We start from the raw sequence: 14,301 nt of genomic DNA, 5'->3' as shown, positions 1-14,301 counted from the left end.
CACATCGCTTACCTCTGCAAATAAAATTTTCTTCCAGTTGACACTTTTGAGAACAGCCATCGCCATTTTGCATTGCTCCATCATCACATTCTTCTCCCAACTCCCTGAAGTCATCATAAAGACAAGAACATAAACTTGGAGACAGTTGTTCTAGGTCCAAGAGGCCCCATAAACCCAGCAATTAATATCACCCCATTGCATAAATTATTTATAAAGTGCACGGTTATTAAATTATTTATAGGTATAGAGATCAATGCAAACAGCTAGTACAAAAAATACCTAAAACATCAATGAAATCATGTTATATCACTGTATTTGGAAAGGCCACAATGTAGGATACAGAATATTTGGCTTCTCTTCAGTGCCAAGGGGTAAAGGCTGTGCAGAAGAATGCGACAAATATATAAAGGTGTGAAGCCTCGCTGGAATGAATCTGCTTAAACCTTTTTGTTAATTGCTTGCTGAAAATACTAATACACAGTTGTGCTCAAATGTTTACATACCCCGGCACAATTTTTGCTTTCTTGGCCTTTTTTTCAGAGAATATGAATGATAACATCAAAACGTTTTCTCCACTCATGGTTAGTGGTTGGGTGAAGCCATTTGTTGTCAAACTACTGTTTTTTCTTTTGGCTCAATGATATTGAGGTCAGGAGACAGAGATGGCCACTCCAGAACCTTCACTTTGTTCCTACTTTTTTTCCACCATAGTTTGCAAAGTAAATCTTGCCAAATTAGGCAAGGTGATTTTCTGGATTTGTTTTCTCATTTTGACTCTCATAGTTGTGGTCTACCTATGATGTCAATTACAGGCCCTCTCTCATATTTTTAAGTGGGAGAACTTACCCAATTGGTGGCTGACTAAATACTTTTTTCCCCACTCTAATAAAATATCACACATTGGCAAATGAATTTGGTAGAAACAAAGAAACACCAAATACATTTATTGCCCATGGTAGATGAATAACTTGAAGTTCCTGGGTCTCAGTGCCAAATCTGCAGAAGAATTCACCAATTTTATCATTTATCACACAGGTCACAGGTCTCTTCAGGTTGCATCTAAATGCCATTATACCCTTTTCAGAAACTTTTTTTTAAAAAAAAGTACTTACTCATTGACAACTCCATCTCCACAAAATGGGGCTCCGTGAATGTGAGTCAGTGCAGGGGAAGGTTCTCCAATTGAAGTCCTACCAACCACATAGACTTGGTATTGATATTTATGACCCAGTTTCACTTCCCTATGGAGATGACAAGAACAGTTAATACACATACTGTGGTTTTAACAGCACATAGCCAACAGGCCAATATTTCAACCTCAAAATACCCAAAATCCCATTCATCTGTCAGAAGTATCTATTGGTCATGGATTTTTGACAGGTATCCTAGATCTCTGGGTGACCATTTTTCTGCATCTACCGTATGTCCTTAGGACACAAATACAGTTGAACACTAAGACAGGGCAAAGCACAATACAAAGAGCTCACTGCAGGTAGATGCATTCCCATTCTGGGCTATCACATGAAATGATTTTGAAGGCTTCTCTCCATCTATAAAGATCAAGAGCATGTCAGCTTTTCATCACTTTCTATAATGTCTTCTTATCATTGCACACACATTACATATCATTAGAAATCTTCACTAATACCATTGTTGTGTCAAATACTTGGCTTTCCAAAAGCTTCTTGTACTTGCATGGACCCATCTGATCTTTGTATGAAGTTCTACAGTACTTGTCTAAATTTTCTTGCCGGGTCAATCGTAGACTGCAGTCTGATTGTTGTGGTTTGATTAGGACATATATTATAGACCACCATAAATGTCAGTCTGCAATCTAGTGAATAAGAATATTTACTACCTTAACTATCAGGTTAGGGATCGCTAGTGGTTTGTTCCATTTTTAAGGAACAACCACAGACTATAATAATGAAGATGATTACTACTTTACATTTTCTCATAACTCAAGTTACACTTGATGGCTGCAATTCATATTGAAGGAACATGACTGAACTCCATAAAACTGACCACTAGTGATGAGTGAGTATACTCGTTGATCCGGTTTTCCCGAGCATGCTCGGGTGATCTCTGAGTATTTTGGCGTGCTCGGAGATTTAGATTTCGTCGTCTCAGCTGCATGATTTGCGACTTGTAGACAGGCTGAATACATGTGGGAATTCCCTAACAAACAGGCATTCCACACATGTATTCAACCTGTCTGCAAGTCGCAAATCATGCAGCTGAGACGACGAAATCTAAATCCTCGAGCACGCCAAAATACTCGGAGACCACCCGAGCCTGCTCGGGAAATCCTGAGCAACAATGCTACTCGCTCATCACTACTGACCACATTAGAGACCACAGAGCATCTCCCACTATCTGCTGATTGTTGATCCTTCTGGGAATAAAGTCTCCCACAGCATATTGTGACCAAACTATAGCACTTTCTAAGGTTGAAGATCTCACAAAACCCACAATAGCCCACTGTGTTGCAATGCTTCAGTGGCCAATGATTACATCTACTTCAATGGCCTCTTCCTCGGCCAATACTAAGGCTGGCATAGCCTCCTACAGCCCAGAAAATATTATTTCTACTGCTCAGCTGCTCTGACAATATATGAGACATCACCCTATAACACAGTCAGTTTATTCACGTGACTTTTGGATCAAAAGGTGCACAGTCATTGCAGGGAAAAGCATAACAAAGCATAACATAAACCTGATGAAACTGCTAAAACATGTCTATAAAAGTCACTTTTTATAGACTTTCTAGAGGCTTAAGACATCTACTTTGGGAACCGCTCCATGTCCCTTGTTCAGTTCTCTTTCATCCTCAGTAACAGAGGTTTGCTCTGCCTATGAAATGGCTTCCGCCACACATTGACTGACTTCCTGCTACCAGCTCAATTATATAAAGTCCTCCAAGTCCCTGCTACAACAGAGCCATCTAGTGGCAACAGTGAATATTGCAGAATAAACTCTTAGGGTATGTGCACACGTTGCAGATTAGCCTGCGGAATTTTCTGCAGAAAATCTGCATCTCTTGGCAGAAAACGCAGGGCAAAACGCTTGTGGTTTTCATGCGGAATTGATGAGGATTTCTTGCGGATTGTAATGCGTTTTTGCTATGCGCTTTGGATTGGTGGTACTGGGAATGGATTGGGTCTGTGAGCTTTCTCCCTTGTGCTTCTGGAGACAGAGAGACAGAGAGAGAATATATGGTAAAGGCAGGTACGTGGGATGCAGTGATGAGACGCGAGACGGATTGAACTTTGGGTAGTAACTTTTATGGATTGATGCCGGTAGGGCTATACTAAGCAACTAAACAAAATAATAGAAATCGTCCTCGCAGGGACCCAATACAAGCGAACACTGGTAATGAGAACTCAACTACTCCAGCAACGGCCGGTCACTATAGGGCCGCGGTATGGCCGACTACAGGTCCTTAGTTATATGATGTCACTTATCCGTCCTGACGTCCCTCGGTGTCCTGGATGATGGTGCTTCGGCGTCGCAGCCGCTGGCCCAACTGCTGAGGATCTGGCGTAGTCTTCGGGCATTCCGGCACCCAGGTGAAGCAGGGGCACAACAGGCCCTAGAAGAGTTCTTTGGCGGAGTGTCCCCCAGTGGGTACCGCCAAGGAGTGGGAGTGTCGAGGCCACAGCAACCAAACTGGGGCGGGCAGCGGTGGTGCTGAGTGGCGGTTGGTAGGCCACCGGCGCAGCCAGCGGCTACACTAGGGAGCCCACAGCAGGCGACTGCCCGGCCCTTGCCACGGACTGGAGCGGGGCGGTGGCAGCTGCGGGCGGCAATGGACAAGCCACAGCCACGGTCGGGAGTGGAGCGGTAGCAGCTGCGGGCAGCAGCGGGCAGGCCGCAGCTGCGAGCTGTAGTGAGGTGGCAATGGCCGCGGGTGGCCGCGAACAGGCCGCAGTCGCGGGCTGGAGTGAGGTGGCAACGGCCGCGGTTGGCTGCGGGCAGGCCGCAGCAGCGAGCTGAAGTGAGGAGCGACGGCCACGGGTGGTTGCGGGAAGGCCGCAGCCGCGAGCTGAAGTGAGGCAGCGACGGCCGCGCGCCGGAGTGAAGCGGTGGTTTCCTGTCGGTTGGCTCTGCAACGTCTCCCTGCCGTCCACCGTGAGTCTCTCTCCTGTCGCTGTCCTCTCCTCTGGTTACTGCTCGTGGTTCTGGCTCCCTGGGACTCCCACAGTCTCCTGCTCCTTTTCTCCCGTACAGCTGACTCACTCTGACTCGCGTTCTCTGCCCCTTTTATATAGGCTCCTCCCCCAACCGTCCTGTCAGTCTCAGCGGTCCATCTCCTAACTCTGCTCCCCGGAAACAAACCCCCTAGGAACCTAGATGACAGTCCCCTTGGTTCCGGCCCGGACACTCGGCGGGGGCCCTTCCTACTACAAATATGCCAGTCTAAAAACGCAAAAAGAATTGACATGTGCACAGCAATACTTATTTTACCATTCAATAACATTGGCTATGCACTACACTGCGGATTTGATGCAATTCCGCGCATACAAGAACGCAGCAGATCCACATCAAAATCCGCAATGTGTGTACACAGCCTTATAGGTTGAATTAGAAACAATCACAAACAGAAAACAGTGAACACCTTTTCATAGGCAATCAGTTGCAGGGGATAATAAGTTTTCTATGCCCTATGAACACTCCCTATAAATAAATTGAGTGATTTTAATATTAACACCATATTACGGAAATGCTTTTTAGGCAGCTACTTAACATAATCTTGCAGTTCCGCCTCAACTGAACCTTAACTTTTAACTCTATTATATATCTACCCACCAAGGTATGTTTCCATTAACTGCCCAGAGGTGTCTTATTGAGCTCACGTAAGAGATGCAACCTTCATTCTGCAGTTTAACTAAATGTTATTTACCCAAAAAAATGCAATTTGTAGTTTAATGTGAAATTAATCACAGAATTTATTTTAAAAATATACCACCCACATTCAGTATGGTTCATTAGTTTCAAGGATAATGACTTATTATCTTCAGCCCAGATCCCCACCCACTGTGTAATACACTGTTCCTCGCACACTGACACATTAGTCATTTACATCAGTCCGGTATTCATCTCTGTCATATGTTCTACATTTCGTACAGTGTCTGATGTGCTAGCCCTGTGTGTCTGGGACTGTATGTGGTCAGATCGCTAATGTATCCATCGTTCATAGATTTTTACACGTGGATGTACAAGAGATTAAGTCTACGTTCACATGTTGCATTTTTTCAGCTTTTTTATGCAAATTTTCAGCTGCATTTTACAGTACCAGCTATGTCTACGAGATTTCAGAAATCTCATGCACACAGTTTGCTTTTTTGTCATCAGTATTTTGTGCAAAATTTTGTTTTTTGTAGAATACAGCATGTCACTTGTTTCAGAGTTTTTTCAGTGTTTTTCACCCATTGAAAGCAATGGGTGGTGCAACAAAAACGCTGAAAAAAACACTGCTAAAACAAAGATATCAATTTTTGCTACGTTGTTGTGCCAAATCCTGATAAAGTAGAATCAGATTTTTTCTTGCACTAAACTTTATCAGCATGCACAAGAGACAAACGTACCCTGAAAATATGCTGCAAAAAATAAACCAAAACCTCAGCAAAAAAAAAAAAAAAAAAGCAACAAAAACTTAACAAAATCTGCTTTTTTGAGGCAAGTTTCTTACTGCCAAGACAGCAGGTTTTGACTTAGGAAAAAAATGCAGCAAAAACGCAACGTAGAAACGTAGTCTAAGTTAATAAACCAAAGCTCTAAATTGTTGAGAGCAGCACAAGAAACCTAAGCCAAGCTCACAAAAGCTCAAAATATAGATGTCTAGCCTTAACTTTCTGCTACTTTTGCTAGGTCTTTAGCACATTGCAAATTCAATATAGTTTTGGAACATGTTAGTAAAAACAATGGCATCCACCGGATGGCCACACATGAAGACATATAGTATAAAAATCTCCATTGTTGAAAAATCATTTTGGGGATACAGTACATGGGGCCAAGAGGTAAGGAAGGACACATCAGTATTTATCTGAGACAGCCTTTGCAGTGGGAATGGCAATGCTAACAGTAAACTAAAATTACCATTGGCAATAAGAACATAAGATTTGTTTGCACACGAAAAACTACTGGACAATTGTTGAGGCTCCAATTACCCAAAATGTGTCTCAAATCAAAATACATTAAAACTAGAGGTACATATTCACACATATACATAATAATACAAAAACTATCATTTAAAATAATAAGACAATAAAGATGCACTCCCATTTTTTTTATAACTGCACCTCCCACCTAACTGCCTATCACACTCAGCATTCTTCTCATACATGGCATTCTTTTTTATAGTAGTTTAGATTCTTGTTTTCTTCTCTTAAGCCTCCATCTTGATTCCTAGCTTTTGTCATGCATGATATTTGTCTATGCTCTACTAAAAATCCCGTGTTAAATCATTGCAGCTAGAGTCAGTATCATGTCTAATGCTGTGATAACACTGTGATTATTCTTCCCTCTACAATCCCCAAAATAAACTAATATGATACAAGTAAATAAGTAAAAGAGGTGGATCTTTTGAGGGCTACATTATCATGTGTGATGGGAACTGTGCAGTCATCATCATTATTTGTGATATGAATTTCTGTTTCTCTCCTCTTATAGAAACCTTCAGAGGTACAATTTCATCATACAGAAAGTTCTGGTGAGCGACATAGTAACCCCCTTCAGAGAATATAAAGATATATTATTCTCAGGATCCGAGAAACTAAGTACACCATGAATTTATATATAAAAAGGGACAACTTTATAAGGAAATACTTATTTAATTTTATATTTGGGGGAACCCATGGCAGGATGAATTAAACAAAAAACTTGGAATGCTACTTTAAATTCAAATTTGGGCAAAACCATTACACTGAGACAAATATGAATCTGAAAAGAGTTGTATAACATTGGGACTCTATTGGGGTTATTTGAGTTCTTGATACCACCACTCTGCAAACCATCTGGAACTGAAGGTTTTGATGCCACTTTTTCCTAACGTTGAACATCCCTGAATAGGTTTTGACCCCCCCATTTATGGGGAACAAGAATAATCTGAAATGAGCCCTTTCTCTACTTCCGAAGTGTGCAAATAAAACTTGCCCCAAAAATATTGTTACCAGTAGGAAAAACTTCCTTCCATGTAGACACAACTCTTCTTCATTATCATTGGTTCTACTCACGTGTCCGAGAAAGTGCGTTGAGTCCTTGTAGCTTGGTAATTTCTCGAAAAAGGAGGGCTCCTGACTATTTTGTATTTCACAGGTCTGCAGGATGAGCAAAGATGATCATGAGACATGGACACAAGTAGGGCTGCATCTATCTCCATGCTTGCATCAAACATATACACACGGACTTTTGAAACTTTTTGATCAGTGGTCAGTCTTATCGTCAATGGTGTATCACAAAAGGCTTCCATACTTCCCAAGTGTAAAGATTCATTATGTTCTGTAACTAACTCAATATCTGAAAGGGGGGTAGGCAAGTTTTGGGACAGGTAGGTTATCCATATAGTGAGGGCCTGAGGTCGAACAGGCTTTAGGAAGTGGAGCTCCAGCATACATCCTTGAGGCTCAGTACAGGGGACAGACATATTGGTAAACAAGTGAATTTCAGGACTCCATGCCTGTAAGCTTGGCTGGCAAGGCTGGTCCACATCTGGAGGACCTGGATAAAAATACAGAACTCTGTGAACTTAAATCACCTATTTATGCTTAGTAGACTCTAAATTATACATACAGTATGAATTCTGGACATTTTTAGACTTTTAGATAAATTATTATCTGGAATTCTATAACATTTACTAGGAAAGGAGAAAAAGAGACAAAGAACCTGGAGAAAGATGTATCAGGCCCTGTTCACACATCAAGTAGTCATCCATTTATTATAGATTCAGTATTAAAAAGAAAAATGAATTTGTTACAAATGGAACAAGAAGTTCAAAATGGAAACCAAAGTTTCTGGTTTTGGGTGACTATATCTTTAAAAAAAAACTCAAAAATGGACACTTTGGTTTTCATTCTCCATTCGTTTTTTTGTGTATTTTTTTTCCATTCTTAATGTATCCTTTTTCACTTTCTCTAAAACCATAATATTACATTGAAAATAGGCAAACAGAAGACATTTTTCCATTCTCATTGAATAGATTCTGTACTGGGAAATTCTATTTATACATTATCCCAAAACAGATCCAAAAATGGAAATAACTAGTAGACGTGAACAAAGCCTAATAAAGTCGATAGATAGAAGGATATTAGAATCTCCTTCACATTTATTGCTCTCCTAACCAAAGGTCTGCGGGATTTATACATGTCACTTACGGAAACATACAAAATGCAAACGAACTGGTGGCACATGGGCTAAAGAGGAATCCTTTTTTTAAGCCAATGGGCGCAATTCCTCTAGACTGGTGTTTTTTCAACCAGTCTTGAGGAGGCTTCCTGGAACCAGATGTTCCTGATTCAAAAAGAGAAACACTTCATGAATCAGGAGCACTGGATGAGTGGTGTGGGCCTTGCTACACATCCTACTCCAGCCCCTGGGAGGCTTCCACATGCTCATGCTCTACCAGGTCCACCCATTTCAGGAGAGCAGTGAGAAACTGCCGTGAAGACACCAGAAGTTGCAAAATTTAGGTTCGCCTAAAAGTTGCCACTTTTCAAAGCTTTTATGCCAGAACTGTTTGAAAACTTTGATCGATTGTGCCCAATGTGTTTATGGCTTTTTTATGGTTTTATCAATTAGGGTCAAATTATGAGGTCATCAAAACTTCTGAAAACTCAGCGATTGACCAACTTCCAAATGGTTTCTAAGATAATTGTGAAAGCTAAAATTATCCTCCCAAAGACACATACATTCAATTGAGCCAAAGCATCTCCTTATCAACTTTCAACACATAGCCTGATACCACATGGGTTTTATCTCTAAGATAACAAGCACATTGCACCACCCTCATTGTTTATTCACAAAGCCTCCATGATTGTCTTTACTCCTCCGTGATTGACTGATGATTTAGTATCAGTCTATAGTCACTAAAGGAGTAGCAAGAGAAAGGAGCTCTGCAGCCTTTAGATTGTCAACCTCTTCTCCGGGAATTAACTCCTTCACTACACAACAATAGATCACCGGGAATGTTTTGTTATTATTAATCTTTTCATATTCCCACAACCCAGACTCTAATTTAAAAATGTAGTACATTTTTGCGACATACTAGAAAAAAACAAATTAAGTAAATTGGCCTGAACTCTGTCCCAAGGCGAGGTGCTGGTGGAATGGGCCCTAGGACCTCAATACTAACAAAACCCTCAACAAGCTGCAATACACATCCCAACCACTAGGTAGCCACATGGACACATATAGCATGCACAACTCCCTACAGAATATTCTGAAATTTTGGAACATGTCAAGCAAGGGTGAAAGATATGGAGACACATCAGTGTGTTGCCATTTTCCTGAAGGATCACAGACTGTTAAGCCCCCGTCACACATAACGATCTCGCTAGCGAGATCTCTGCTGAGTCACAAGTTTTGTGATGCAACAGCGATCTCACCAGCGAGATCGCTGTGTGTGACACCTATCAGCGACTGGCCCCCCTGCCGGTATTGGTGATCGTTGATGGAAAGCCCTGGACTTTTTTTTGATCGCTGGTCTACCGCTGGCCAGCACGCATCTGTAACAACCCTGCTGGCATCACTGCATGGCCTCCCATCCCCCGCACACCAACTTACTTTCTGCTTCAAGCCATGCTGTGAATTTTGTCTGTTGCCAGCTCTGTGCCTCTGCTCTCCATGTTTCCAGACTGTGTATATAGGGGGGCGGCGCCTGAACTCTCTGGTTCTTATGCAGTCAGGGTGCACCTGTGTAATCTGTCCCTTACCAATCACCTAGAGCCCTTGACTATTTAGTTTCGCCACACCCACTGACCTTTGCCTGTGCAATGTCTATACTCAGTTAGTATCTTGCTGCTGAGGAAGCCAGGCCCTGTTCTGTGTATCTCCTTCTCTGTAGGAATACTCTTTGTCTCGCTTTGTACCTTGTCCGGCTGCCAGGAGGCAGAATATCCTGGCCCTTGAGTCTTGTTCCCAGTACCTTGTCTGTACTCTGTCCGCCTGCCAGGAGGCAGAATATCCTGGTCCTTGTGTCTTTGTCCCTGTGTCTCTGTCTGAACTCAGTCTTACCTCTGTCTGTCTGTCAGTCTCCTTGTTTGTGGTTCCTTCTCTGCTGTGTCTTTCCTTGTGTCCTCACAGCTCTATCTGTGCATCTGCACCCTCGCAGCTCTATCTGTGCATCTGCACCCTCGCAGCTCTATCTGTGCATCTGCACCCTCGCAGCTTTATCTGTGCATCTGCACCCTCGCAGCTTTATCTGTGCGTCTGCACCCTCGCAGCTTTATCTGTGCATCTGCACCCTCGCAGCTTTATCTGTGCATCTGCACCCTCGCAGCTTTATCTGTGCATCTGCACTCTAGCCGCTCTGTCTGCACGGCTCCCTAGCCACTCAGCCTGCTCCGCACTCCTGTGGCTCTGCCTGCTCCGCACTCCTGCGTCTCTGCCTACCTCCTGTGTGAACAGGTCCAAACCTGTTCCTTCATATTCCACTCCTTCCTGCCTATATCCATACCTGCACCTCCTGTGTGAACAGGTCCAGATCCTGTTCCAGCATACACCACTCCCTCCTGCCTACACCTGCTGTGTGAACAGGTCCCTACCTGCTCCTTCTCATACCACGCCAATCTGTCCTGTGTCTCCAAGCCGTGCCCACCTGTCCTGTGTCTCCAAGCCGTGCCCGCCTGTCCTGTGTCTCCAAGCCGTGCCCGCCTGTCCTGTGTCTCCAAGCTGTGCCCGCCTGTCCTGTGTCTCCAAGCCGTGCCCGCCTGTCCTGTGTCTCCAAGCCGTGCCCGCCTGTCCTGTGTCTCCAAGCCGTGCCCGCCTGCCCTGTGTCTCAGCCGTGCCTGTCGTGTCTACCTGCCTGCCTGTCTAGCCTCTGTCAAAGTGACTTGTCCCCGAGTGGGACCAGCAGCCACAGCCAGACACCACCCTGGAGTGGCACCCGACAGCTATCTGCCGCACAAGCCTGACCTCACCATCAGAGGCTCCAGTGAAGACCGAGGTAGCTGTCGTAGTCACGCCCCTTCCAGGGTAGTCTGGTTTGTGGCACAGTGGGGCCACAACCCCCCGGTTCGCGCCATTCAGCCAAGGCGCGAGCGTGACAGCATCGCTGCGTGTGACAGGCGAGAGACCAGCGATCAACGCTCTAGTAACTAAGGTAAACACAGGGTTTCTAAGCACCGCGATGTGCTTAGAAACCCTCTGTGTACCTTAGTTACCATCGCGCTGATGCAGGGAGCTGGTAACCAAGGTACACATTGGGTTTCTAAGTGACATGCGCCGCTTAGAAACCCGATGTGCACCTTAGTTACCAGCTCCCTGCATCAGCGCGATGGTAACTAAAGTACACAATGACGCCGCGCGCTCGGCGTCGCTGTTGCTGTTCGCTGGTGAAATCTGCCTGTTTAACAGCTCACCAGCGATCATGTAGCGACTCAACAGAGATCCTGACAAGTTGATATTGTTGTCAGGATTGCTGGTGAGTCGCTATGTGTGATGGGGCCCTTATGTTGTTTTTCTTGCATAACAGCCCCGTGTTGACTATATCTGCTGATAATTCTTGTCTTTTAGTTCTGGACCCATGCTACTATGCTACTGTAGTTCCTTTTCTTAACCATAGTCCATACAAGAACTCTGCTAGCGTGGTCAATTTCTTTCCTTACCTTTTATAAACCCTGTTTCATAGCATAAAACTAAGCTAAACATTTATCCTCGAAATGAGCTGCAACGGCGCATCATCGAGGAAAAAACTCAGTATCAAATGCCAAGTCAATAAACATTTAATCAGAGGAGGCCTAGGAAAGTAAGGTCAAAACAAGAACTAAGATGGTCTTTTTTATCTGCTTTTTCCCATTTGGACCTGACCAAGAAGGAGACCAGTGAAAATAATGGTCATGTATGGTTCAATCACTCTGCGTGAGAGCAAAGCAATGAGCAGATGACCAATATAAGGGTATGTGAACATGGCATATTTTGGTGTACCCACTCAGTTTTGCCAGAGGAAAACATTTCAGGAAAATCTTCAGCATCTTCTGTCCTGAAGAGTCATTTTCTAGCATCTTATAGATTGCTTTTTTTCATAGTTTTTTTTGGGGACTGTAAGAAGTTCAAAAAGACTGAACGTGTGCCTAGCAATACATGTGTTAATTCCTTTTAGCATCATTAAATGCTTCTTAAGTGGATTCTGAAGAAGATGTCATGTGCACATATCCTTACTAATAAATTGGACTTCGAAGCTTCTGTAGTTGGAAAACCACATCTTTAATGAGAGCTACGACTGAAGCAAATGAGAATATTTTTTCACAGGGACAAGGTTTGTTAAAAAAAAATCAAATAATTGATAATGACCTTTACAGACCTCTGCAGCTTCCATACCAATAATGAACCAGTCACTGGTCTTTACTTCCTAGTTCCATCTCGCCGCAGAGGCAAGTTAAGGAGGTTACACAGCCATTGTGGCACCAATAGCTGAGCTGGAATTTAGAGATGGGACAATGAAGTAGAGATCAATGGGAACCAGGTAAAACTACACTCGATTCTGTTTTAGATACAGTGCCATAGCATCAGGCGGGTAGTGGTGAGGAATGGGAGGTGCCCAGGGGGCGAAAATTTTATGGTGGCCCAAAAATTATCCCCCTTTACACTTCAACAGCCACTTCCTTTATGAGTGGCACAGGAGTGCAGTGAGTGTCTGCCCAATAGCCATAGAGTTCAATAAGTAAAGCAGCCAGGGGCTACTTTGACATTTTGATCAATGTCATATATTCCTATGCAGAGTGCAGCAGTTAAAATGTGTTTGTAACTGGCTGTTGCACTTTGTATATTCAGCAACCAAGATAACAAAGCTTAGTTTGATGAAATTAGCATTGTCATCTCATTCGCCGCCTGTGCAGAGCATAACAACGGATGACAAACTCATCTTGACGCCTGCGCTCTGCATAGGCAGAGACTGAGATAATAAAGGCTACATTGTGTTTTTCTATAGCTGCCATTTCTCCTCCCACTTCTAATTTAGTGAGAGGAGAGACCAAGGCCTGGTAGGTGTGCTGTCCCATATTGGTGGTCGCCAGTGAAAAGAAAAACTAACTAAGTTATTACAAACTTTTTCTCACTCTGGTTACAGTGGCTAGAGTTAGAATTAGAGACTAGGGTTAGGTAGAGGACTAGGGACTAGGGTTAGGGTCAGCGTTGGCAAGCCACACTACACCACGGTGTAGGTTCAATCTGCGGCATAGTACATCAAAGACATACCCACTGCCTCCTCAGGAGACCAGTACTCGGAATTTTCACAGGTACGGGATGAAGAGGCCTGATGTGCATATTGTAGGAAAGATCCATCAGCTGTGCAAAACTCACATAGAGATCCTGAATCCCTGTAAAAGAATAAAATAATAATTTTCGATCAGGAAAAATGTAAGAAACAAATATTTAGAAGAATAAGAAATCTTTTTTATGCCACTAACATTAGGCCATTACAAAAAAAAACATTATTTGCGTAATTTAAAATGAAGTAGTGTTTGTAAAATGTAATAGGACCAAATATTTTTATAGGTATATCCATAGAGAAGAAAGTGGATAGGCACATTCCGTCCCGTGCAAAATAATCCTTTACATTGCGCTTCAATATGACCTGTTGAAGTGCAATGTAAGTGCGAAACAATCATCATCTGTACTTGCTCCATGGTTTTATCTGCCTGCTGTTGGTAACTTGATGCCACAATAAAGGATTATTTTGCACGGGACGGAATGTGCCTATCCACTTTCTTCTCTATGGATATACAGACTATTTTCCTTGGAAGTGGCACCCATGTTCCCTGATGTGTGTGCAGCTTCATTAACCCAAGTTCTTACAGCTGTGCCTTTGTCCTGCTTTTTCTCTTCTATGGTATGTATTTTTATAGGTATCACTCCGCCTCCAATCAGGGTGTACTGTAAATACCATGGAGGGAGAGATCATGTGGCTGTTATGGGGCGCTTAGAAAAAAAAGTACCAGCTTTAGTTGGTCACTATATCTTTGCTGCTATTGGCAGAAATATGCACAGGATTCCTCTCTGTAGAGGATCTGCATTGTTATATGGTGAGATATTGGTACAGGAGCTATGGAAGAGCCCGGGGTGTAAACTAAGACCACAGCCTTCTGT

General features: G+C 43.2%; 1 protein-coding gene across 3 annotated transcripts in view; it reads right to left on the bottom strand.

The window, feature by feature from the left end:
* PAPPA2 (pappalysin 2) overlaps positions 1–14,301 on the bottom strand; it is a 246,940-nt gene that overhangs the window by 113,673 nt on the left and 118,966 nt on the right. For all 3 annotated transcript variants that reach the window (XM_073571285.1, XM_073571284.1, XM_073571286.1), the window contains exons 7-10: positions 13,411–13,532; positions 7,236–7,719; positions 1,113–1,241; positions 13–104 (exon numbers count right to left, since the gene is read on the bottom strand). In XM_073571285.1, coding sequence (XP_073427386.1) covers positions 13–104; positions 1,113–1,241; positions 7,236–7,719; positions 13,411–13,532 — 827 coding nt within the window. The remainder of the gene's footprint in view (positions 1–12; positions 105–1,112; positions 1,242–7,235; positions 7,720–13,410; positions 13,533–14,301) is intronic.

This window comes from Dendrobates tinctorius, unplaced genomic scaffold (genome assembly GCF_039654945.1).
Source record: "Dendrobates tinctorius isolate UK_male_01 unplaced genomic scaffold, ASM3965494v1 ptg000029l, whole genome shotgun sequence".
Classification (NCBI taxonomy): Eukaryota; Metazoa; Chordata; class Amphibia; order Anura; family Dendrobatidae; genus Dendrobates; species Dendrobates tinctorius.
This window is presented reverse-complemented; position numbering and strand designations above follow the sequence as displayed.